Genomic DNA, 25708 nt, shown 5'->3' with positions numbered 1-25708 from the left:
TGTAATGCTGATAACATCCCTCTAGAACTAGTTGCAATGTAAACTCCAACTACAAATGAATAAGATTCAGGAAGCTTTACAAAAATAGGGAAAATATTCATTTGTTTAAAATTCTCCAACAGTGACAGTAAGTAACAAAGGATTACATCAGCATAAGCATTTAAGACGTTCGAGTCCACCAAAAAGTTTGAGCTGAACCTGCTAAATTATACAATTCAACACACATTCAGCAGACTGCAGCCAAATGGTCAATAATATCCTCTTAATTCTGTTCTCAATAACTACGGAAAATACTAACTACATCCAGAAAAGAACGACACAGAATGAGGAAAATGCGAGAGCTTCATTGTGAAATGCTTAATTTTGTTCTTTTCTTCTATTCTACACAAACATAGCTAAAGATCACTGTAACGGCTTTCTTCTGAGGATAAAAGAGCTCATAGCTACACAGGCAGGAAAATGTTTTTTGATACACAAGCATTCACATCGTAGTTTGTCCCAGGAACATCTGAATTCAGCCAACTAGCACCTAAGTCCTGACTCAGTCTCAGCACACCAAATTTGATTAATAATCTACAAATGAAATTAAATTGGCATGAAAATTTAACTGAGCCTCATCACCGATTGAGTTTTCTCCTGGACAGAGCAGGAGCCCTCTTGGGGATGTAGACCTTGTAGTTTACCTGGCCAACATAATCATGTGAGATGGTAAGAATACTCAAGCTTTGTAAAGACTTGGTACATAAGAGGAGCTTCAAGTGACTCGCATAAACATTCTAAGTTAAAGAAATCTAAAAGTCCAAATAAGTGGAGATTAGCACACATTTGTTTTTTTTCTATAATTAAAATCAGGTAAAAGTAAATCCAATGATTAGCCGAAACGCAACATATAAGTACAACAAAGCAATGTATATTACCATATCTGTTTGGCCGAGGCAAGAGGTCCAAAATATGAAAACATATGCTAGTACTATCTCTAGCAATGAAATTCCAGTAGAGTAAATCCTTGAAAGATTACCAAATAAGAAGCCTGTGAGAGAGAATAGTTTGCTCCCCCATTCCCACTATCAGTGTTTGGCTATTGCTAAAAAAAATCTATAATAAGAATTACTTAGTGGTCACTATTACTTCATTATAACTGATGATTTCTATCAATATCTCTAATATTCAATCGTTTAAACAATCAGAAACAATTTAAAGAATCTAAAAATACAGGCCATTTATTTATTTACTTGTAGGATTATTGATCAACTGTGGAGTTGAAAAATCCCAGCCTAACATGCATAAATAATGAAATACGAATATAATACCTGTACCATCTCACCGCCCCTCATTACAGACATGGTCTTTTGTTCAAACTCAGAGGCATCCTTGGTTTCATCAGGCTGGTGTTTTGAAGCAAGTCCATCAGATGTGGATCTGGCACTAGAAGTTTCTAAAGTGGGACGGATACCGGCATTAACAGCTTCCATGTCTAAGTTATCGCTGGTCCCAGTGCTAAGAACTCCAGGTCTCAAGGGAACTGGTGTTTTAATTATGTTTCTCTTGGAAGCCAATGAATTTTCCTTTTTATATGTCTGTACTGTGGTACTACATAATAGTTTACCAGGTTCAGGTTCATTGCTAAGAACTGGTTCAGTGGTATGGTTCTCCTGTTCTGGACTCTGTGAGAGTGCTGATCTATCAGCAAGTTGTGTAACACACGGCTCAAAGCAACCAGATCCTTTTCCATTATTCTTTTCGACTGGAGTATTTATCTCAATCTCTGTGGAATGAGAAAATTCCTTAGTAGTTACAAGTTTGCTTCTAAATTTTACATCTTGATTTAAAGCCAATCCATCTTTTTCCCCATGCTCCAGAGACTTGTATGGTACAACTTCAGTCTTTGGAGGGGATAACTGATTAATATCACTGCCATTCTTCTTTTCCTTGGCACCAGATTTTAAATTTGTTTGAAACTCTTTACGAAATTTCTGCAAGTTCTCCAACGCCTTTTTTCTTAAAACATTCTCAAGATCTTCAATTCCTGTATTAGCAATATTATCAGAATTCCCACTCTCACCTCCATTATCATGACTTACTTCTTTGACTATATTTCGATGAGGATCCAGACCACCATCAACTTTTGTGGGGCCAAAGGTTTCATCAATTGTCAAATTTCCATCCTGCATTCTTTGGATAGACGGGAAACAAGAACAAGAAGCTAATTTCCCTTTAATTTCCAGGTCATTATTGTCATGGTTTGTGCATGAAGGACAATCATGGTGCTTATTCAAAATCTCTTCTTTAAGCATATCTGGTCCCTGTTCGTTACCCTCTTCTTCATGTGTCTTTGCTGGAATAGTAATAACAGATCTTAAGCGCTTAGGATTACTCTCTTCCACATATTCCTCCCCATTATGAGTAGTATTGCAAGAACATGAATGATGGTCACATAAAGAACAAACTGGCCCCCAACTTCTGCTCCTTCTGCCAGTGCTTGGCTCATTGTGGATTTTCTTTTCTTTCATCTTTTTTCTAGACTTAATCCTGGGAATCTGAAGATTGGTGTCCTTATTAACACTATTATTTTCATCACGGCAAGTGGAAAAGCTCTTAAAATCTCTACCTCTGGAGCTAACACTGTTTTCACGTTGACAACTAGAACAACTTCTTGAGTCACTGTTCGTGGAGCTAATACTAGCGTGTCTCTTTCGCTTTTTCTTCTGCACTTTTCTCCCATAATCAAGACTCTTTCTATTTGACCTTTTTCTTTTCTTTACAGGGGGTGAACCCTCACTCACATCTTGGCTAGAGGATCTTCTCCAAGTTCTTTTCTTCACGCGTTTCATATCACGTGAGTGCCTACGCCTTTTCCTACTATAATCAACCTCTGAATTGGAGGACAAAGACTGTGAACTGCTAGAATAATCAGAGGAAGCAGAAGATGATGAGTCATCCTCAGAACTGGACAACTTCTTGGATTTGTTTCTTCTGCTTTTTCTCTTCCGTATCTAACCACACAACATATGAAGATGTATAATGAAGGATAATAAATTGGAATTGCCAAAGACAAGATGAGAATGTATCGATAAGAAAGCAGGATACCACCTTACATTGTTCAACAGAAAGCATGCCTAATATTGATTTAAAATATAATGCAATTTCTCATGAAAACATCTCTGTGAATATTTGGTATTAGATATATTCAATAAAGAGTGTATAAAGTGTGCTGGCATGATCAAGCATTATAAAGTCTTTCATAATTCTTTCACCTGAGTGTCAGTTAAGGAATTACAAATTGAAATATCTTAGATATCTGTTTTTCAATGGTGGCTTCTAAAAGTTACCAAGTATTAACAGGTGCAGATAATTGTTTCTTTTCATAAATAACTCTAGATTTTCTCCACTGAGGTCATTTTATGGATAGTGCACAAAACAAAAAATATACAAAGAAAATAACCGATTCATGGAACTCTAACTATAGCAATTCAAATGACTATGTGACTTAACACTCCCACGAGCAATCATGAGCTATATCACATGAAGCCTTACCGTATTACAGATTTGAATATGAACGTATTTTTAACAAATTTACATGAAAATAATCCCTTCAAAACAAACAGGAAGGAGCAGGACTTATATTCTCCCAATTCAGTAATGTAAACTCATGTAAGTATTGTACCCAAAAAACCAAACTTCTGAACTACTTTTTGACCCTTGTTCTTGGAAAACAGTTTCATTTTAATTTTTAGCTAAAAGAACGGCTATCTTAATTTTCATCCCGAAAAAAAATCCCCTGATGATACATACATGAAAAGACCCAAAAGTTAAACCAGCTAATTACCATATGTTGCTTGGACTTGCGTTCAACAGAGGGTGCATATAACTTGTATTGTTCGGACACTTCAAAAATGCTGCTGGGTGTGTGTTGTATCCTCCAAAAACTAGTGTATTTTGGGAGGATCCAACATGGGTGCAACAAACATTTTTGGAGAGTCCAAGCAACATAGCAGATAACTAACCATTATCTTTAATTCATTTTCCTAATTCCACTACCAGTAAAAAGAGAACTACGAGCATCACTACAAAAGGACATTAGCACATATTCAATTAAATCACAAAAATTAATTCAGAAAACAAAAAAAAACATAAGCCAACCAAATCAACGAAGAATTCTCATAGCTCAATGATCTTTTACGAATATTGAAATAAAAACCATTTTATTTGATACAAAATAAAGTTCAATGACTTTACCGAATACATTCTCATAGTTCAATAACCTATCAATGAAGATAAACCCTAAAATACATAGCTATACACAGAAATTCAAAACTAAATAGAAAAAAAAAAGCAACAAACCATACACGAACATTATACATAATGCTGAGCAAGCAAAACGAATGTAATTATGTGAAAAAATGGAAAGCATCGAAAAGGAGAGTTGAAAAAAATACCTTAGAAGAAACTTTGAGTCTCTTCTTTTTGGAAGATTTTTTCTTAGATAAAGACTTGCGTTCTCCCATTGTGTTCCGATTTGCTTCTTCTTCTTCTTTGTTAACAAAATTGGAATAGCAAAAAGCAAACCGCAGATGAACGAATCGATAATTGCGATCAATATCGGAAAATCTGCAGATTGTGAATTAGGATTTGGAAGAAGGAAAGGAGTTTCGTTTGGTATGGTGAAAGGATCTGGAAGGTGCCCAACACACTCAACCCCATAGATATATAGCATCCATTATCGTAGCAAACTGCACCTGCTTTATCTCTAATTTGCACTATACCGTAAAAATGTAAGTCTAAAAACACTAAATTCGACATAGAATTATTTATATCATTTTTCAACTAATTTAAAAAGTTATCTTGCAATACATGTAAAATACATTTTAAATTTTCACCGAATTTAAGGTATATTCAATATGTTTGTACAAATTTGAAATCATTTGTTATATACTGTTGTATTTTGAGAGTGTACCTATATGTAGTTAGTCAATTAAAATTTTATTTTTAAAACTGTCAATAATTTATAGATTAAATTAATAATTTAGGTTAAATTTAATGATTATTTCAAAACTTCTTTCATTTTAAAATAACTCTCATACAAAAGAAATTGTATATTTTCTTATTATTATTTTAATAATTCTTAAAAAGATCAATAGCTCGCAAACCGGATAGAGATATAATCTACAAATATTCATGAATTTGATTGGAGAAAAAAAGGACCAAATGGGGGACATCCCCTAACAAGTAACATCCTTTCTGTATTCCGCACACCTGCTATATTAAACTCAATCGAGTAAAAGTTGATCCCTATATGAATTTATATATATAATTCACATTCTTTTTGAGATACCACAATGGGCACACCAAACTCAATCGAGTGATATTTGATCCCTATTTAATATATATATTTGATTTTTTTCTTAAAGCGTAAGCAAGTAGACTCCTAAATAAACCACAACAAACAATAGAAAGCAGATCGAACCATGCTGAGCAGAATAATATAATGAAGCAGAAAGAACATGCAAGGCCAATAAAACATTTAACACAAGTCAAGCTCATATTGATTAGAGAACACTTCTGCAGCAACTTAGTTTTAACATCCACAAACTTGGGGAGATCTACAGATAAGATACAACTGAGATCTCCAGATAAGATACAACTATTCTTTTGCTAAGTTTATAAGATACAAGTATCTGCAAATTGGTGCACTAAGCTCCCACAATTTACACTGTATCTTCATCTTCATCATCACTTGAGCTTGAACGAGTAATCAATGTAGAATTCATCGTCATCGTCATCAATGATCTTGACTCTGTTCGACACACATTATCAACAACATAGAAATGCTATATTAAGAACACTTCAAATGAGCATATTGATTTTTTTACGATAACAATGTAATGCGAATTAACAATTAACGTAACTATTTTATTTAATATAAAATACAAAGAGGATGAGAGAGTAATTAAACCTTTCAAGGACAAATTTCCCTTCATTGTACTTCTGGCTTTCCTCATGGGATTTCTCCTGTGTAAACAAGATACAAATATTAGTCGTTAATAGAACTACGCGTGTTACATATACTGTGTGAGTTTAACATATATACACCGATTCGTATCCCCCAAAAGACAATAAAAGGAAATTTGTGTGTGTGCGTGAGTTCCCATGGTTGTATGTTTTTTTGGCTCTACGTGTTGGTGCTTATGGAAAAAGAAGAGGGGATGAGAGGAATTACATATTTCCAGCCAAGAATCTGCCCACAGATACGACAAAATATATCCTTCACAGTGTACGTTCCAGAAAGCAACGTCCTCTCCTCATTCTCTCCAAAAGTTATATTTACCCTGAATAACACAAAGAAAGAAACGTGAAAAATTCCATCATGTGAATTGGAAAAGAAACATAATCTGATCAGGCCGAGGAAGGATAAAAGAACAGAAAATGGAGCTAACAACAACATCTCTTGCACAAATCAAGAAAGCCAAGTAAAGAAGACCACTGAACTAGATTGTGCCCCTGGAGTGATCACCACTTACCCACCATGACATAAACTATTTCATGCAACCCCTAATTAAAAAACAAGCTTCCGCAGTAAGATGATTCAGATTAGCTTCCTGTCAGAAAATAAGCTTCAAACATAGCAACATCTTTAAAAAAGGAAACTGGCCTTCTACCAACTACAGCCGCTCGGAAAACTCCAGTCTACACCAAGCAACCATGCAAAAGTACAGATTCCATCCAGCATGTTTTGACTTGCTAAGTCGATAACTCATTTATGAAACTATGAAAATTTGAACTATAGTTGCTGATGACAACATACAATCTGGGCAGCCAGGCTAATCCAAGGAAACCAAAATCTTGAAAATAGACGGGCAAGAAGAATTCAAGCATAATACATATGTATGTACGTACAGTACATACCTCTGACAATTAAGCAAACCGTATAGCCTAAGTCAAACAGTCATGCTCAAATGCACATAATATCTAGCTGATGCTGATGTTGAGCGAGCCATTGGAACTTGCAATCAACAACAACTACTACTTACCCAATGTAATCCAACAGGCAGGGGTCTGGGGAGGGTATAGTGTGTCAAATCATACGCCTAACTTTGGAGGTAGAGAGGTTGTTTCCTATAGACCCTTGGCTCAAGGATAAACATATCAAAGAAGATTGAAAAAGAAATCACTAAAAAATACCATAGAAAGCATGACAAAGCATTTTAAATCAAATGTGAGAAGTTCCTACACGCCTCAGCTCTCAAGTGCATTTCTTTGCAATAGCCATTTATATCTATAACCCCACACCCCCGAAATTTAAAGGAATAATAATAAGAATAAAGAAGGGTTGCTACTTGTCTTTTTGGTGGCTTGTACTTTTTGTACCATCTTGGTAGTATTATTAAATAAACCCCTACAATGTCAGAAAGAAAAATGTCCGGACAGGCAATATCATTCATTCCACATATACTTGGTCACAAATGGCATTCTTGTTTTTTTCTTTTCTTTTTTGAAACTGGTAACTGGTCACAAATGGTATTCTGTTGAATGAAAATGATTGATTGCCTATAACTCACTGGAAATAGACGCAACAGGTTGTTAATGGTGACGTAACACTTAACCAATTAGGAGAAACACCTATCAACTGCGTCCGAATGATGCGCCAAACATATTAATCAGCACTTTCTCCCGACAACAGATACTGTAACGTACAAGCCCCAAAAAGAAAGCACCAGTTGTCATTCACGAATGGAAGCAGGTTTATCGACAAATAAAATCACCAGTAAAACAAAAATACAGATTCATGAAATAGCAATGTATACTATCAATATGAAACTCACACTTTATTGAACCGGTATGCTCTTCCACTGCTGCAATGTAAAGCCTGAATAAATAGCATAAAGGAGATTTTGTCAGACATAGTTAAACATTGCAAAATGAAATGCAATTTATATAGCAAAGAACAAAACACAATTTTCTCATGCAATATACCACGACAAAGAAAGTAAACTGACAGTTCATACACAATGAGATTAAAGAAACTTCTTGAGTTTCAATTAATTTTACTTGCTTTGAGAATAATGATTGTTCAGTTTATTACATAAAGTATGGAATATTTTCCAAGGTAAAATCATTGGCCGTATAAAAAAAGAAAACTCGTCGAGGGTATTTCTAAATGAATGATGTATATTCAATATTGATAACATTATTGGAACCTTTATGCTTTGTTCCAAGTTGTCATAATTACTACATTATTCCCATCCGATCGATTTATCTATATGAATAGAAAGAAAAAAAGAGACAAATAAACCGAACCGAAGCTCAAAGTTGATCAAATCAACCTAATGTTTAATCTATTTGGAGTAGCTAAATAGCAAGATGTCTATGTTCAAAACAATGTCCCACCCCAAACCTCCAAATCCCAAATGCAACTTTGCTTTTAGTACACACAACAAAGAAGAATCTACAATTAAGTTCTTATTTAAAACGACATGTTTAATAAGTGCCACGCTTAAACAAAAGAGAAGGGTTAATGTATGCTTGGCAATCAACATAAAACTCGTCAGATTCATGAACTTTTTCACTGAAACTAAACAATCTGTATTATTGCATCAACGACTACAAAATTTAAATGTACCCCTTAGCATCATGCAGGATCCAACTTGGAAAAAACCTCTCCCAAGAGATCTGCTTCAACAAAGAAATAAAAAATCTAGCTAAACTATGAACTATTTTGTTCAAACATCTATGAATATACATAAAATCGACATGATCCAACATGCTTGAAAGCTTCCAAGTGTCTTCACACGTCACTTCTATCTTTAGTGAAGTAGTCACTCATTTCTGGATCATTTCAACAACAATTTTTTAGAGTCAAATACAATCTTCACACTACCATCCCTAACTCAATCAACCATTTTCCTAATGGTCAATTGAAATTCATGATGAGGATTGAGAAATTCGTAAAAAAAAATTGAAACCGAAACAAATTCGTAAAATTTGAAACTTCTAAATTAACAAGAAAAGCATTACATTTGCACTGAACAACATAAAACAACTCATTACTACCTATACAAAAGGTGAAATTTTTTACTTGTACCAAAAAGTGATCAGGATGTACCAAAAACCATGTCAAATGAAAGATCAGGATGTACCAAAAACCATATAAAATGAAAGATCAGGATTTTACATAGCTAGATCTAGTCAATCAACAAAAAACAATTAAAAGGGTAAAAATTGTACCTTTGAAACAAGTGAATCAACGTGACCAAGTTTGGCATCGCAGAATTTGCAATTGTAAGTTTTGCCTTCAGGATGCACCAAAAATAATCTCCCCATTTTTCACTTAACACAGCCTCAATTTCCCCAAACCGAAACACTTCTTATAGAATGGATGAAAAGTACAAGGCTTAGAGGGGTTTTAAGGATTTGGAGTTAAGCCCACAGAATTGAGTGTTAAATTCCATAAAAACAAAGTAGAAAACCGGCTTATTTATACATGTGGCGCAGATTTTTGTTTTATTAACTTATAAAAGAGAAGACTACCTTCCCTGTTTAAATAGCAAGATGTCTATCTTCAAAGAATAGTTGCATCCCCAAACCTCCAGATCCCAAATGCAACTTTGCTTTTAGCACACGTAGAAAAGAAGAATCTACAATTGAGTTCTTATCTAAAAGAACGTGTTTAATGAGTTTCACGCTTAAACAAAAGAGGAGGGTTAATGTATGCTTGGCAACCAACATTAAACTTGTCAGATTCATGAACTTTTTCAACGAAAATTAACACTTCATATTATTGCATCAAAAACTACGAAATTCAATGTACCCTTAGCATCATGCACAATCCAATTTGGGAAAAACCTCTCCCAAGAGATCTCCTTCAAAAAAGAAATAGAAAATCTAGCTAAACTATGAACTATTTTGTTCAAACATCTCTAAATATACATAAAATCGACATGATCCAACAAGCTTGAGAGCTTCCAAACATCTTCACACGTCACTGCTATCTCTCATGAAGTGGTCACTCATTTCTGGATCTAATCAGCAACATTTTTCAGAGACAAATAAAATCTGCACTCTCTTCCATCCGTAACTCAATTAACCATTTTCCTAATGGTAATTTCAAATTCATGATGAGAAATGATGAAATCGTAAATTTGACACTTCTGAATTAACAAGAAACGCATTACATTTGCACTAAACTAATAAAAATTACGTATTTACTACCTATAAAAAAGGTGAGATTTTCACTTGTAGGATATTTAGCCATGTCAAATGAAAGATCGGGATTTAACATAGCTAGATCTAGTCATTCAACAAAAAAATAAAAAATAAAAGGGGAAAAATTGTACCTTGGTAATAAGTTGATCAGCACGGGCAAGTTTGGTTTTGCAGAATTTGCAATTGAAGGTTTTGCCTTCAAGATCCTGAAAAACTAATCGCCCCATTTTCACTTCACTCGGCCTCAATTTCCCCAAAATGAAACCCTTCTTAAAGAAGGGATGATACATAAATGTGTTTTTAATGTAGCTTAAGAAAATATTTATGCCCTTCACTTTTAATTATGTATAAATAGACACTTAAGCTTGTATAAATTAAACAAATAGATCCATTCGTCTTAGTATGGAAGACAAATTAAAAGATATATTTATATATTATGCCTATTTTATTTGGACAATGCTTTGCAAAAATATTTATAGCAATATTTTTAATCACGAGTATACTAGTTTATATTACTTTTTATTTATTTCTCTTTAAACAGTAATAATTCTATACTAATTAAATTAGAAAATTTAAAACTTAGATATAATTAAAAAAATTCTTCAGACGTCAGGTATTTTAAGACAAGATTAATTTGTTAAAACTAAAAATATTAGGAACCTTAAGGATTATATGCAAATGTCTACTATTCAAACTCAATTTCGTTATCGCTTCCTATTTACCACTATTAGTTGTATCTAGGCAAGTGGAGAAGCTCTCAAAATCTCTACCTTTGGAGCTAATACTATTTTCCTAGAACAACTTCACGAGTCACTGTTTGTGGAGCTAATACTAGCGTGTCTCGTTCGCTTCTTCTTCTGCACTTTTGTCCCATAATCAAGAATCTTTCTATTTAACCTTTCTCTTTTCTTTAAAGGGGGTGAACCGTCACTTACATCTTGGCTTGAAAATCTTCTTTGAGTTCTTTTCTACACGTGTTTTATATTACGTGAGTACCTACGTCTTTTCCTACTATAATCAACCTCTGAATCAGAGGACAAAGACTGTGGACAGCTAGAATAATCAGAGGAAGCAGAAGATCACGAGTCATCCTCAGAACTGGATAACTTCTTGGATTTGTTTCTTCTGCTATTTCTCTTCCGTATCTAACCACACAACACATGAAGATGTGTAATGAAGGATAATAAATTGGAATCGATAAGAAAACAGGAGGTAACCTTACATTGTTCTATAGAAAGCATGCCTAATTTTAATTATAAATATAACGCAATAAAGAGTGTTCAAAGTGTGCTGGGATGATTAAGCATTATATAGTCTTTCATAATTCTTTCTTCTGAGTGTCAGTTAACGAATTACAAATTGAAACAAAAGAGAATGTATTTAATACAAGATCTTAGATATCTGTTGTTCATGGTGGCTTCTAAATACCAAGTATTAACAGGTGCAGATAATTGTTTGTTTTGATAATTAATTCTAGATTTGCTCCACTAAGTTTAATTGAAACTGAGACAAATTCGTAAAATTTGAAACTTCTGAATTAACAAGAAAAGCATTACATTTGCACTGAACAACATAAAAACAACTCATTACTACCTATACAAAAGGTGAAATTTTTTACTTGTACCAAAAAGTGATCAGGATGTACCAAAAACCATGTCAAATGAAAGATCAGGATGTACAAAAAACCATATAAAATGAAAGATCGGGATTTTACACAGCTAGATCTAGTCAATCAACCAAAAATAATAAAAAGGGGAAAAATTGTACCTTTGAAACAAGTGAACCAACGTGACCAAGTTTGGCATCGCAGAATTTGCAATTGTAAGTTTTGCCATCAGGATGCACCAAAAATAATCTCCCCATTTTTCACTTCACACAGCCTCAATTTCCCCAAATCGAAACCCTTCTTATAGAATGGATGAAAAGTACAAGGCTTAGAGGGGTTTTAAGGATTTAGAGTTAAGCCCACAGAAGTGAGTGTTAAATTCCATAAAAACAAAGTAGAAACCGGCTTATTTTTACATGTGGCGCAGATTTTGTTTTACTAACTTCAAAGCCACCTAATCTTATCTTTTAGTGTTGTTCAAATGTATAAAAAAGATCTATCAGTATTTTATTGCGTAATACATAAACGTGTTTTAAATGAAGGTTAAGCAAATATTTATGCCCTTCGCTTTTAATTATGTATAAATAGACACTTAAGCTTGTATAAATTAAACAAATAGATCCATTCGTCTTAGTATGGAAGACAAATTAAAAGATATATTTATATATTATGCCTATTTTATTTGGACAATGCTTTGCAAAAGTATTTATAGCAATATTTTTAATCACGAGTATACTAGTTTATATTACTTTTTATTTATTTCTCTTTAAACAGTAATAATTCTATACTAATTAAATTAGAAAATTTAAAACTTAGATATAATTAAAAAAATTCTTCAGACGTCAGGTATTTTAAGACAAGATTAATTTGTTAAAACTAAAAATATTAGGAACCTTAAGGATTATATGCAAATGTCTACTATTCAAACTCAATTTCGTTATCGCTTCCTATTTACCACTATTAGTTGTATCTAGGCAAGTGGAGAAGCTCTCAAAATCTCTACCTTTGGAGCTAATACTATTTTCCTAGAACAACTTCACGAGTCACTGTTTGTGGAGCTAATACTAGCGTGTCTCGTTCGCTTCTTCTTCTGCACTTTTGTCCCATAATCAAGAATCTTTCTATTTAACCTTTCTCTTTTCTTTAAAGGGGGTGAACCGTCACTTACATCTTGGCTTGAAAATCTTCTTTGAGTTCTTTTCTACACGTGTTTTATATTACGTGAGTACCTACGTCTTTTCCTACTATAATCAACCTCTGAATCAGAGGACAAAGACTGTGGACAGCTAGAATAATCAGAGGAAGCAGAAGATCACGAGTCATCCTCAGAACTGGATAACTTCTTGGATTTGTTTCTTCTGCTATTTCTCTTCCGTATCTAACCACACAACACATGAAGATGTGTAATGAAGGATAATAAATTGGAATCGATAAGAAAACAGGAGGTAACCTTACATTGTTCTATAGAAAGCATGCCTAATTTTAATTATAAATATAACGCAATAAAGAGTGTTCAAAGTGTGCTGGGATGATTAAGCATTATATAGTCTTTCATAATTCTTTCTTCTGAGTGTCAGTTAACGAATTACAAATTGAAACAAAAGAGAATGTATTTAATACAAGATCTTAGATATCTGTTGTTCATGGTGGCTTCTAAATACCAAGTATTAACAGGTGCAGATAATTGTTTGTTTTGATAATTAATTCTAGATTTGCTCCACTAAGTTTAATTGAAACTGAGACAAATTCGTAAAATTTGAAACTTCTGAATTAACAAGAAAAGCATTACATTTGCACTGAACAACATAAAAACAACTCATTACTACCTATACAAAAGGTGAAATTTTTTACTTGTACCAAAAAGTGATCAGGATGTACCAAAAACCATGTCAAATGAAAGATCAGGATGTACAAAAAACCATATAAAATGAAAGATCGGGATTTTACATAGCTAGATCTTGTCAATCAACCAAAAATAATAAAAAGGGGAAAAATTGTACCTTTGAAACAAGTGAACCAACGTGACCAAGTTTGGCATCGCAGAATTTGCACTTGTAAGTTTTGCCATAAGGATGCACCAAAAATAATCTCCCCATTTTTCACTTCACACAGCCTCAATCTCCCCAAATCGAAACCCTTCTTATAGAATGGATGAAAAGTACAAGGCTTAGAGGGGTTTTAAGGATTTGGAGAGTTAAGCCCACAGAAGTGAATGTTAAATTCCATAAAAACAAAGTAGAAAACCGGCTTATTTTTATATGTGGCGCAGATTTTGTTTTATTAACATATAAAAGAGAAGACAACCTTCCCTTTTTAAATAGCAAGATGTCTATGTTCAAAGAATAGTTGCATCGCAAAACCTCCAGATCCCAAATGCAACTTTGCTTTTAGCACAGGCAGCAAAGAAGAATCTACAATTGAGTTCTTATCTAAAAGAACGTGTTTAATGAGTTTCACGCTTAAACAAAAGAGGAGGGCTAATGTATGCTTGGCAAACAACATTAAGCTTGTCAGATTCATGAACTTTTTCAACGAAACTTAACACTTTGTACATTTGCATCAAAAACTACGAAATTCAATGTACCCTTAGCATCATGCACGATCTAACATGGGGAAAAACCTCTCCCAAGAGATCTCCTTCAATAAAGAAATAGAAAATCTAGCTAAACTATGAACTATTTTGTTCAAACATCTCTAAATATACATAAAATCGACATGATCCAACAAGCTTGAGAGCTTCCAAACATCTTCACACGTCGCTGCTATCTCTCATGAAATAGTCACTCATTTCTGGATCTAATCAGCAACATTTTTTAGAGACAAATAAAATATGCACTCTCTTCCATCCGTAACTCAATTAACCATTTTCCTAATGGTCAAATTCAAATTCATGATGAGAAATGACGAAATCGTAAATTTGACACTACTGAATTAACAAGAAAAGCATAACATTTGCACTAAACTACATAAAAATTACTTATTTACTACCTATAAAAAAGGTGAGATTTTCACTTGTAGGATATTTAGCCATGTCAAATGAAAGATCGGGATTTTACATAGCTAGATCTAGTCATTCAAGAAAAAATAAAAAATAAAAGGGGAAAAATTGTACCTTGGTAATAAGTTGATCAGCACGGGCAAGTTTGGTTTTGCAGAATTTGCAATTGAAGGTTTTGCCTTCAAGATCCTGAAAAAATAATCGCCCCATTTTCACTTCACTCAGCCTCAAGTTCCCCAAAATGAAACCCTTCTTAAAGAAGGGATGAGAACACAAGGCTTATGAGGAGTTTTAAGGATTTGGTAATCAAGCCCACAGAAGTCTTAAAGAAAGGATGAAAACACCAAGGATTATCAGGGGTTTTAAGGATTTGGTATTAAGCCCACAGAAGGGAGTGTCAAATACCATAAAAAAACAAAGTAGAAAACCGGCTTATTATTACATGCGACGCAGATTTTGTTTTATTAACTTCAAACCACCTAATCCTATCTTTTAGAGCTGTTTAAATGTATAAAAAAGAGCTATCAGTATTTTATTGCATAATACATAAACGTGTTTTAAATGAAGGTTAAGCAAATATTTATGCCCTTCACTTTTAATTATGTATAAATAGACACTTAAGCTTGTATAAATTAAACAAATAGATCCATTCGTCTTAGTATGGAAGACAAATTAAAAGATATATTTATATATTATGCCTATTTTATTTGGACAATGCTTTGCAAAAGTATTTATAGCAATATTTTTAATCACGAGTATACTAGTTTATATTACTTTTTATTTATTTCTCTTTAAACAGTAATAATTCTATACTAATTAAATTAGAAAATTTAAAACTTAGATATAATTAAAAAAATTCTTCAGACGTCAGGTATTTTAAGACAAGATTAATTTGTTAAAACTAAAAATATTAGGAACCTTAAGGATTATATGCAAATGTCTACTATTCAAACTCAATTTCGTTATCGCTTCCTATTTACCACTATTAGTTGTATCTAGGCAAGTGGAGAAGCTCTCAAAATCTCTACCTTTGGAGCTAATACTATTTTCCTAGAACAACTTCATGAGTCACTGTTTGTGGAGCTAATACTAGCGTGTCTCTTTCGCTTCTTCTTCAGCACTTTTGTCCCATAATCAAGAATCTTTCTATTTGACCTTTCTCTTTTTTTTAAAGGGGGTGAACCGTCACTTACATCTTGGCTTGAAAATCATCTTTGAGTTCTTTTCTACACGTGTTCTATATTACGTGAGTACCTACGTCTTTTCCTACTATAATCAACCTCTGAATCGGAGGACAAAGACTGTGGACAGCTAGAATAATCAGAGGAAGCAGAAGATCACGAGTCATCCTCAGAACTGGATAACTTCTTGGATTTGTTTCTTCTGCTATTTCTCTTCCGTATCTAACCACACAACACATGAAGAAGTGTAATGAAGGATTAAAAATTGGAATCGATAAGAAAACAGGAGGTAACCTTACATTGCTCTATAGAAAGCATGCCTAATTTTAATTATAAATATAACGCAATAAAGAGTGTTCAAAGTGTGCTGGGATGATTAAGCATTATATTCTTTCATAATTCTTTCTTCTGAGTTTCAGTTAACGAATTACAAATTGAAACAAAAGAGAATGTATTTAATACAAGATCTTAGATATCTGTTTTTCATGGTGGCTTCTAAAAAATACCAAGTATCAATAGGTGCAGATAATTGTTTGTTTTGATAATTAATTCTAGATTTGCTCCACTAAGTTTAATTGAAACTGAGACAAATTCGTAAAATTTGAAACTTCTGAATTAACAAGAAAAGCATTACATTTGCACTGAACAACATAAAAACAACTCATTACTACCTATACAAAAGGTGAAATTTTTTACTTGTACCAAAAAGTGATCAGGATGTACAAAAAACCATATAAAATGAAAGATCGGGATTTTACATAGCTAGATCTTGTCAATCAGCCAAAAACAATAAAAAGGGGGAAAATTGTACCTTTGAAACAAGTGAACCAACGTGACCAAGTTTGGCATCACAAAATTTGCAATTGTAAGTTTTGCCATCAGGATGCACCAAAAATAATCTCCCCATTTTTCACTTCACGCAGCCTCAATTTCCCAAATCGAAACCCTTCTTATAGAATGGATGAAAAGTACAAGGCTTAGAGGGGTTTTAAGGATTTAGAGTTAAGCCCACAGAAGTGAGTGTTAAATTCCATAAAAACAAAGTAGAAACCGGCTTATTTTAACATGTGGCGCAGATTTTGTTTTATTAACTTCAAAACCACCTAATCTTATCTTTTAGTGTTGTTCAAATGTATAAAAAAGATCTATCAGTATTTTATTGTGTAATACATAAACGTGTTTTAAATGTAGGTTAAGCAAATATTTATGTCCTTCACTTTTAAATATGTATAAATAGACTTTTAAACTTATACAAATTAAATAAATAGATACATTCGCCTTAGTATAGAAGACAAATTAAAAGATATATTTATTTATTATGCCTACTTTATTTGGACATCGCTTTGCAAAAGTAATTATAGTAATATTTTTAATCACAACTATACTTGTTCATATTACCTTTTTATTTGTCTCTCTTTAATCGGTCATAATACTTTACTAATTAAATTTAAAAAAATTAAAACTTAGATATAATAAAAAGAAATCTTCAAACATCAGGTATTTTAAGACAAGATTAATTTGTTAAAGCAATAAATATTTGGAACCTTAAGTAGTATATGCAAATGTATTTTAATTAAACTCAATATTATAGTAGCTTTCTATATACCACTATTAGTTGCATCTTGGCAAGTGGAAAAGCTCTTAGAATCTCTACCTCCGGAGCTAATACTATTGTCTCTTTCGTACTTTTCTCCCATAATCAAGACTCTTTCTATTTGACAGTTTTCTTTCTTTACGGGGGTGAACTCTCACTGACATCTTGGCTTGAATATCTTATCCAAGTTCTTGTCTTCACGTGTTTCATATCACGTGAGTGCCTACGTTTTTTCCTACTATAATCAACCTATGAATCAGAGGACAAAAACAGTGGACTGCTAGAATAATAGAAAGAAGCAGGAGATGACAAGTCATCCTTGGAACTGGATAACCTCTTGGATTTGTTTCTTCTGCTTTTTCTCTTGCGTATCTAACCACACAACACGTGAAGATGTATAATGAAGGATAATAAAGTGGAATTGCCAGCAAAAAGACGAGAATGTATTGATAAGAAAATAGGAGGTAACCTTACATTGTTCTACGAAAGTATGCCTAATATTAATTAAAAATATAATGCAATTTCTCATGAAAACATCTCCATGAATATTTGGGTATTAAATATATTCAATTAACGAGTGTACAAAGCGTGTTGGCATGATCAATTATTGTAGAGTCTTTCATAGTTCTTTATTCTGGATGTCAGTTAAGGAATTACAAATTGAAACAAAAGAGAATATATTTAATAAAATATCTTAGATATCTGTTTTTCCATGGTTGCTCCTAAAAGATACCAAGTATTAACAGGTGCAGTAATTGTTTCTTTTCATTAATAACTCTAGATTTGCTCCACTAAGGTTGTATTGCGGATAGAGCAGAAAACAAAAAAAATACAAAGAACAATAAATGATTCATGGAACTCTAACTATAGCGATCCAAATGACTATGCAATGTGACTTAACACTCCCACGAGCAATCATGAGCTATATCACATGAAGCCTTACAATATTACAGATATGTATATGAATATTTACGTGAAAATAATACCTTCTAAGCAAACTGGAAGGAGTAGGACTTCTATTCTCCCAGTTCAGTAATGTCAACTCATACAAGTATTGTACCCAAAACAACCAGCCTTTTGAACTACCTTTTGACCCTTGTTCTTGGAAAACAGTTTCATTTTAATTTTTAGCTAAAAGAACGACTATCTTAATTTTTATCCCCCAAAAAACATCCCCTGATGGTACACAATGAAAAGACCCAAAAGTAAAATCAGCTAATTACATATGTTGCTTGGACTTGTGTTCAACAGAGGGTACATATAACTTATGTTTGTTCGAACTCTTCAAAAATGTCGCCGGGTGCTTAATCCACAAAAAGTAGTGCATTTTAGGAGGATCTAATACGGGTGCAACTAACATTTATGGAGAATCCGAGCAACATAGCAGATAACTAACCAGTTTTAATTCTCTTCCATATTTCCATCACCAGTAAAAAGGGAACTATTAGCATCTCTACAAAAGGACATTAACAAATATTCCATAACATCACAAAAATTAATTCCGTAATCAGAAAAAACATAAGCCCTTAAAAAGCAAATTAAAGTAGATTAAAAATTAAAACCTTAAGTTGAATGATTTTATTTGATACAAAACAAGTTCAATAACTTTAGTTTAAGATAAAGATAAACACCTAAAATACATAAATATACACAGATATTCAAAACGAAATAGAAATAAAGCAACACACCACACACGAACTTTAATTATACATAATACTGAGCAAGCGAAACGAATATTATTATGTTAATACATGGAAAGCATCGAAAAGGAGAGTTGGAAAAAAATACCTTAGAGGAAACATTGAGCCTCTTCATTCTGGAAGAGTTTTTCTTAGATGAAGACTTGTGTTCCCCCATTGTGTTCAGATTTACTTCTTCTTCTTCGTTAACAAAATCGGAACTGCAAAAAGCAAACCGCAGATAAACGAATCGCTAATTGCAATCAATATCGGAAAATCTGCAAATTGTTAATTCGGATTTAGGATGGTAAGGAGATTCGCTTGGTTTGGTGAAAGGATCTGGATGGTGCCCAACACAGTCAATTCAGATTAGCTTCCTGTCAGGAAATAAGCTTTAAACATAGCAACATCTTTAAAAAAGGAAACTGGCCTTCTACCAACTACAGCCGCTCAGAAAACTCCAGTCTACACCAAGCAACCATGCAAAAGTACAGATTCCATCCAGCATGTTTTGACTTGCTAAGTCGATAACTCATTTATGAAACTACGAAAATTTGAACTATAGTTGCTGATGACAACATACAATCTGGGCAGCCAGGCTAATCCAAGGAATCCAAAATCTTGAAAATAGATGGGCAAGAAGAATTCAAGCATAATACATATGTATGTACGTACAGTACATACCTCTGACAATTAAGCAAACCGTATAGCCTAAGTCAAACAGTCATGCTCAAATGCACATAATATCTAGCTGATGCTGATGCTGATGTAGAGCGAGCCATTGGAACTTGCAATCAACAACAACAACTACTTACCCAATGTAATCCTACAGGCAGGGGTCTAGAAAGGGTATAGTGTGTCAAATCATACGCCTAACTTTGGAGGTAGAGAGGTTGTTTCCTATAGACCCTTGGCTCAAGGATAAACATATCAAAGAAGATTGAAAAAGAAATAACAAAAGAAAAGAAACCATTAAAAAATACCATAGAAAGCATGACAAAGTATTTTGAATCAAATGTGAGAAGTTCCTACACGCCTCAGCCCTCAAGTGCATTTCTTTGCAATAGCAATTTATATCTATAACCCCCCACCCCCGAAATTTAAAGGAATAATAATAAGAATAAAAAAGGTTGCTACTTGTCTTTTTGGTGGCTTGTACTTTTTGTACCATCTTGGTAGTATTATTAAATAAACCCCTACAATGTCAAAAAGAAAAATGTCCGGACAGGCAATATCATTCATTCCACATATACTTGGTCACAAATGGCATTCTCTTTTTTTTTCTTTTTTGAAACTGGTAACTGGTCACAAATGGCATTCTGTTGAATAAAAATGACCGTATTGCCTATAACTCACTGAAAAAAGACGCAACAGGTTGTTAATGGTGACGTAACACTTAACCAATTAGGAGAAAAACCTATCAACTGCGTCCGAATGATGTGCCAAACATATTAATCAGCTTTTTCTCCCGACAACAGATACAGTAACGTACAAGCCCCAAAAAGAAAGCACCAGTCGTCATTCACGAATGGATGCAGGTTTATCGACAAATTAAATCACTTGTAAAACAAAAATACGGATTCATGAAATAGCAATGTATACTATCAATATAACGTTAGAGGCCACTCACACTTTATTGATCAGGTATGCTCTTCCACTTCTGCAATGTAGAGCCTGAATGAATAGCATTAAGGAGATTTTGTCAGACATAGTTGACCATTGCAAAATGGAATGCAATTTATGCAGCAAAGATGAAACATAATTTTCTCATGCAATATACCACGACAAAGAAAGTAAACTGATAATTCATACACAATGAGATAAAAGAAACTTCTTGAGTTCCAATGAATTTCACTTGCTTTGAGGATTCCAACTTACATCACCTATTGGTGCTAGACAATTTTTATGCATATATTTTACTTACGAGTGAAAAAAGGAGTACCTTTTGACCAAGGGAGGATCTACTAAGGGCTGAGGGGGTGCCACGTCACCAAAAAGCCTCATCCGAAACTCGGTACATATAAGTGTATATATAGAGAGAGAGAAAAAAAACTTTACAATAAAGAGTCAAGAGTGCCACTCGTTGATAAAATAATACCTGATGCCACAGGCAAAACTCCGGAAATTCCTTCTAGGTTGTGTCAGTTCGATTCCAGACCTCTACAGTACTTTAACTATTTTGTTTGCTTCACTGGACAATTAAGGAGTCAAGGCATTTCACCTATCTCCTCCTTTTTCTTAGTACTGATTCTTTTAGACTTAATTATTTAATTTAACGTTGTTTGATTTTTTCACTTGTTTTTGTTGCCTTCTTTCTATCCCCAAAATCTTTTCTTTCCTCTAAAAGAGAAGACAACCTTCCCTGTTTAAATAGCAAGATGTCTATGTTCAAAGAATAGTTGCATCCCAACACCAGGTCCCAAATGCAACTTTGCTTTTAGCACACGCAGCAAAGAAGAATCTACAATTGAGTTTTTATCTAAAAGAACGTGTTTAATGAGTTTCACGCTTAAACAAGAGAGGAGGGTTAATGTATGCTTGGCAACCAACATTAAACTTGTCAGATTCATGAACTTTTTCACCGAAACTTAACACTTCGTATTATTGCATCAAAAACTACGAAATTCAATGTACCCTTAGCATCATGCACGATCCAACTTGGGAAAAACCTCTCCCAAGAGATATCCTTCAAAAAAAAATAGAAAATCTAGCTAAACTATGAACTATTTTGTTCAAACATCTCTAAATATACATAAAATTGACATGATCCAACAAGCTTGAGAGCTTCCAAACATCTTCACACGTCACTGCTATCTCTCATGAAATAGTCACTCATTTCTGGATCTAATCAGCAACATTTTTTAGAGACAAATAAAATCTGCACTCTCTTCCATCAATAACTCAATTAACCATTTTCCTAATGGTCAATTCAAATTCATGATGAGAAATGACGAAATCGTAAATTTGACACTACTGAATTAACAAGAAAAGCATTACATTTGCACTAAACTACATAAAAATTACTTATTTACTACCTATAAAAAAGGTGAGATTTTCACTTGTAGGATATTTAGCCATGTCAAATGAAAGATCGGGATTTTACATAGCTAAATCTAGTCATTCAACAAAAAAATAAAAAATAAAAGGGGAAAAATTGTACCTTGGTAATAAGTTGATCAGCACGGGCAAGTTTGGTTTTGCAGAATTTGCAATTGAAGGTTTTGCCTTCAAGATCCTGAAAAAATAATCTCCCCATTTTCACTTCACTCGGCCTCAATTTCCCCAAAATGAAACCCTTCTTAAAGAAGGGATGAGAACACAAGGCTTATGAGGAGTTTTAAGGATTTGGTAATCAAGCCCACAGAAGTCTTAAAGAAAGGATGAAAACACCAAGGATTATCAGGGGTTTTAAGGATTTGGTATTAAGCCCACAGAAGTGAGTGTCAAATACCATAAAAAACAAAGTAGAAAACCGGCTTATTATTACATGCGACGCAGATTTTGTTTTATTAACTTCAACGCCACCTAATCCTATCTTTTAGAGCTGTTTAAATGTATAAAAAAGAGCTATCAGTGTTTTATTGCATAATACATAAATGTGTTTTTAATGTAGCTTAAGAAAATATTTATGCCTTTCAATTTTAATTATGTATAAATAGACACCTAAGCTTGTATAAATTAAACAAATAGATCCATTCGTCTTAGTATGGAAGACAAATTAAAAGATATATTTACATGTTATGCCTATTTTATTTGGACAATGCTTTGCAAAAGTATTTATAGCAATATTTTTAATCATAAGTATACTAGTTTATATTACTTTTTATTTATTACTCTTTAATCAGTAATAATTCTTTACTAATTAAATTAGAAAATTTAAAACATAGATATAATAAAAAAAATTCTTCAGACGTCAGGTATTTTAAGACGAGATTAATTTGTTAAAACTATAAATATTAGGAACCTTAAGTATTATATGCAAATGTCTATTAATCAAACTCAATTTTGTTATCGCTTCCTATTTACCAATATTAGTTGTATCTTGGCAAGTGGAGAAGCTCTCAAAATCTCTACCTTTGGAGCTAATACTATTTTCCTAGAACAACTTCATGAGTCACTGTTTGTGGAGCTAATACTAGCGTGTCTCTTTCGCTTCTTCTTCTACACTTCTCTCCCATAATCAAGAATCTTTCTATTTGACCTTTTTCTTTTCTTTAAAGGGGGTGAACCGTCACTGACATCTTGGCTTGAAGATATTCTTTGAGTTCTTTTCTACAGGTGTTCTATATCACGTGAGTACCTATGTCTTTTCCTAAAACAATCAACCTCTGAATCGGAGGACAAAGACTGTGGACTGCTAGAATAATCAGAGGAAGCAGAAGATCACGAGTCATCCTCAGAACTGGATAACTTCTTGGATTTGTTTCTTCTTCTTTTTCTCTTCCGTATCTAACCACACAACACATGAAGATGTGTAACGAAGGATAATAAATTGGAATTGATAAGAAAACAGGAGGTAACCTTACATTGTTCTATAGAAAGCATGCCTAATTTGAATTATAAATATAATGCAATAAAGAGTGTTCAAATTGTGCTGGGATGATTAAGCATTATATAGTCTTTCATAATTCTTTCTTCTGAGTGTCAGTTAACGAATTCCAAATTGAAACAAAAGAGAATGTATTTAATACAAGATCTAAGATATCTGTTTTTCATGGTGGCTTCTAAAAAATACCAAGTATTAAAAGGTGCAGATAATTGTTTATTTTGATAATTAATTCTAGATTTGCTCCACTAAGCTTATTTTGCAGATAGAGCAGAAAACAAAAAAAATACAAAGAACAATAAACGATTTATGGAACTCTGACTATAAGATTCAAATGACTATGCATTGTGACTTAACACTCTCACGGGCGATCATGAGCTATACCACATCAAGCCTTACCATATTACAGATTTGTATATGAATATTTACATGAAAACAATCCCTTCTAAGCAAACTGGAAGGAGTAGGACTTATATTTTCCCTGTTCAGTAATGTCAACTCATATTAGTATTGTACCCAAAATAACCAGCCTTTTGAACTACTTTTTGACCCATGTTCTTGGAAAAAAGATTCATTTTAACTTTTAGCTGAAAGAACGGCTAGCTTAATTTTTATCCCCCAAAAAACAACCCCTAATGATACACATGAAAAGACCCAAAAATTAAACCAGCTAATTACATATGTTGCTTGGACTTATGTTCAATATAGCTTATGTTGTTCACTCTTATAAAAATGCTGCCGTGTGTGTGCCGTACCCTCCGAAAGTAGTGCATTTTGGAATGATCCAACACGGATGCAACAACAATTTTGGTGAGTCTGAGCACATTTATTTTTTAATTCTCTTCCATATTTCCTCCACCAGTAAAAATGAAACTATTGGCATCACTACGAAAGGAAAACATTTACAAATATTCCATAACATCACAAAATTAATTCAGTAAACAGGTAAAAACATAAACACAAGTCCTTTAAAATCAAACTAAAGGTGAATTCTCATAATTCAATAACCTATAAAGATTATTGAAAATAAAAACCTAGGTTGAGTGATTTCATTTGATACAAAACAAAGTTCAATAAATTCTCATAGTTGAATGACATAAACCCTAAAATACATAACTATACACAGAAATTCAACGCGAAATAGAAAGAAAGCAACACACCATACATAATACTGAGCAAGCGAACGAATGTTATTATGTGAATAAACGGAAAGCATCGAAAAGTAGAGTTAAAAAAAAATACCTTAGAGGAAACTTTGAGCCTCTTCTTTCTGGAAGATTTTTCCTTAGATGAAGACTTGCGTTCTCCCATTCTGTTCAGATTTACTTCTTCTTCTTCATTAACAAAATTGGAATAGCAAAAAGCAAACCGTAGATAAACGAATCGCTAATTGCAATCAATATCGGAAGATCTGCATATTGCATCTTCGGATTTGGAAGAAGGAAAGGAGGTTCGTTTGGTATGGTGTAAGGATCCCCAACACACTCAACCCCATAGATATATCCATTATCTTAGCAACCTTCAAAATATTCCTTAACTTTAAGTAATTGAAATTCAATACACTTCCCCTCTCGTAATATCATTGAAATACTATCTTAAATTCTCACTAAGTATAATTTCAACACTTATGTTTTGTCCAAAAATTTGATATCACTTGCTAGTCTATTGTATGTAGAGGCTTGAGGGTGTATTTACATTTAGTTAATCGATTAAATGTAGTAAATAAGTATAAATATCAAAAAATTGAAAAACTGAACTAATTTAGTTCTTTGGTTTGGTGTCGGTGTTATTAATTAGGAAGTTCAGTTCTTCGATTCGATGTTGGGTCTAAAAACTTCGATGCACAAAAAACTGAGCTTTCATTTTAAAAATGATTGACTCCGTTGTAGACAATCTCTTAACTA

The 25708-nt window shown here is 33.2% G+C and overlaps 3 protein-coding genes across 12 annotated transcripts; all 3 read right to left on the bottom strand.

Annotated features, from left to right (window-relative positions):
• Window positions 1-97: 97 nt before the first annotated feature.
• Window positions 98-4774, bottom strand: LOC101259653 (uncharacterized). Its single transcript, NM_001329051.1, has 3 exons — window positions 4437-4774; window positions 1311-2993; window positions 98-683 (listed from the first exon to the last, which is right to left on the bottom strand). Exons 1-3 carry the CDS (start codon window positions 4503-4505, stop codon window positions 618-620), a joined length of 1818 nt encoding a protein of 605 aa, NP_001315980.1. The 5' UTR covers window positions 4506-4774; the 3' UTR covers window positions 98-617.
• Window positions 4775-5520: 746 nt separating this feature from the next.
• LOC101259957 (protein yippee-like At5g53940) lies at window positions 5521-12103 on the bottom strand. Of its 3 annotated transcripts, none has more exons than XM_069287532.1 (6): window positions 11968-12103; window positions 10332-10406; window positions 7821-7864; window positions 6218-6326; window positions 5954-6009; window positions 5521-5794 (listed from the first exon to the last, which is right to left on the bottom strand). In XM_069287532.1, the coding sequence occupies exons 1-6, from the start codon at window positions 12061-12063 to the stop codon at window positions 5731-5733; spliced, it is 444 nt and encodes a 147-aa protein (XP_069143633.1). In that variant the 5' UTR covers window positions 12064-12103; the 3' UTR covers window positions 5521-5730. The 3 variants fall into 3 exon arrangements, with proteins under 3 accessions (XP_069143633.1, XP_069143635.1, XP_069143634.1); XM_069287534.1 differs by lacking the exon at window positions 11968-12103 and adding an exon at window positions 9223-9358 and having other exon boundaries at window positions 10332-10414; XM_069287533.1 differs by lacking the exon at window positions 11968-12103 and having other exon boundaries at window positions 9223-10406.
• On the bottom strand, window positions 10701-25595 carry LOC138337051 (uncharacterized). 8 transcript variants are annotated; one of them, XR_011210897.1, is made up of 8 exons: window positions 25047-25595; window positions 22419-22493; window positions 20889-20932; window positions 19368-19479; window positions 18976-19032; window positions 16797-16931; window positions 14919-14993; window positions 13781-13942 (listed from the first exon to the last, which is right to left on the bottom strand). XR_011210897.1 is itself a non-coding variant. In XM_069287525.1 (7 exons), exons 1-7 carry the CDS (start codon window positions 25113-25115, stop codon window positions 12072-12074), a joined length of 549 nt encoding a protein of 182 aa, XP_069143626.1. In that variant the 5' UTR covers window positions 25116-25595; the 3' UTR covers window positions 11064-12071. The 8 variants fall into 8 exon arrangements, 7 of the variants coding, with proteins under 7 accessions (XP_069143631.1, XP_069143626.1, XP_069143629.1 ...); XM_069287525.1 differs by lacking the exons at window positions 16797-16931; window positions 18976-19032 and adding an exon at window positions 11064-12106 and having other exon boundaries at window positions 13807-13945; XM_069287528.1 differs by lacking the exons at window positions 16797-16931; window positions 18976-19032 and adding an exon at window positions 12027-12103 and having other exon boundaries at window positions 13807-13945.
• Between the last annotated feature and the right edge of the window lie 113 nt (window positions 25596-25708).

The sequence above is a fragment of the Solanum lycopersicum genome, chromosome 7, assembly GCF_036512215.1.
Source record: "Solanum lycopersicum chromosome 7, SLM_r2.1".
NCBI lineage: Eukaryota > Viridiplantae > Streptophyta > Magnoliopsida > Solanales > Solanaceae > Solanum > Solanum lycopersicum.
The sequence above is the reverse complement of the archived record's forward strand: the minus strand, read 5'-3'. Positions and strand labels throughout refer to the sequence as shown.

Coding starts and splice junctions, on each gene's coding strand:
- LOC101259653 (NM_001329051.1), bottom strand. CDS start 4,505: ATGGGAGAACGCAAGTCTTTATCTAAGAAAAAATCTTCCAAAAAGAAG. Junction 2,994..4,436: donor GACTCAAAGTTTCTTCTAAG/GTATTTTTTTCA, acceptor TTGTGTGGTTAG/ATACGGAAGAGAAAAAGCAG. Junction 684..1,310: donor GGGGCGGTGAGATGGTACAG/GTATTATATTCG, acceptor TATGTTGGCCAG/GTAAACTACAAGGTCTACAT.
- LOC101259957 (XM_069287532.1), bottom strand. CDS start 12,063: ATGGGGAGATTATTTTTGGTGCATCCTGATGGCAAAACTTACAATTGC. Junction 7,865..10,331: donor CTGATCAACTTATTACCAAG/GTACAATTTTTC, acceptor CTATTTATTCAG/GCTTTACATTGCAGCAGTGG. Junction 5,795..5,953: donor GGGAAATTTGTCCTTGAAAG/GTTTAATTACTC, acceptor TGTGTCGAACAG/AGTCAAGATCATTGATGACG.
- LOC138337051 (XM_069287525.1), bottom strand. CDS start 25,115: ATGGGAGAACGCAAGTCTTCATCTAAGGAAAAATCTTCCAGAAAGAAG. Junction 14,994..19,367: donor GGCTCAATGTTTCCTCTAAG/GTATTTTTTTCC, acceptor TTATTTTTTCAG/GATCTTGAAGGCAAAACCTT. Junction 13,946..14,918: donor CTGATCAACTTATTACCAAG/GTACAATTTTTC, acceptor CCATTCTATAAG/AAGGGTTTCGATTTGGGGAG.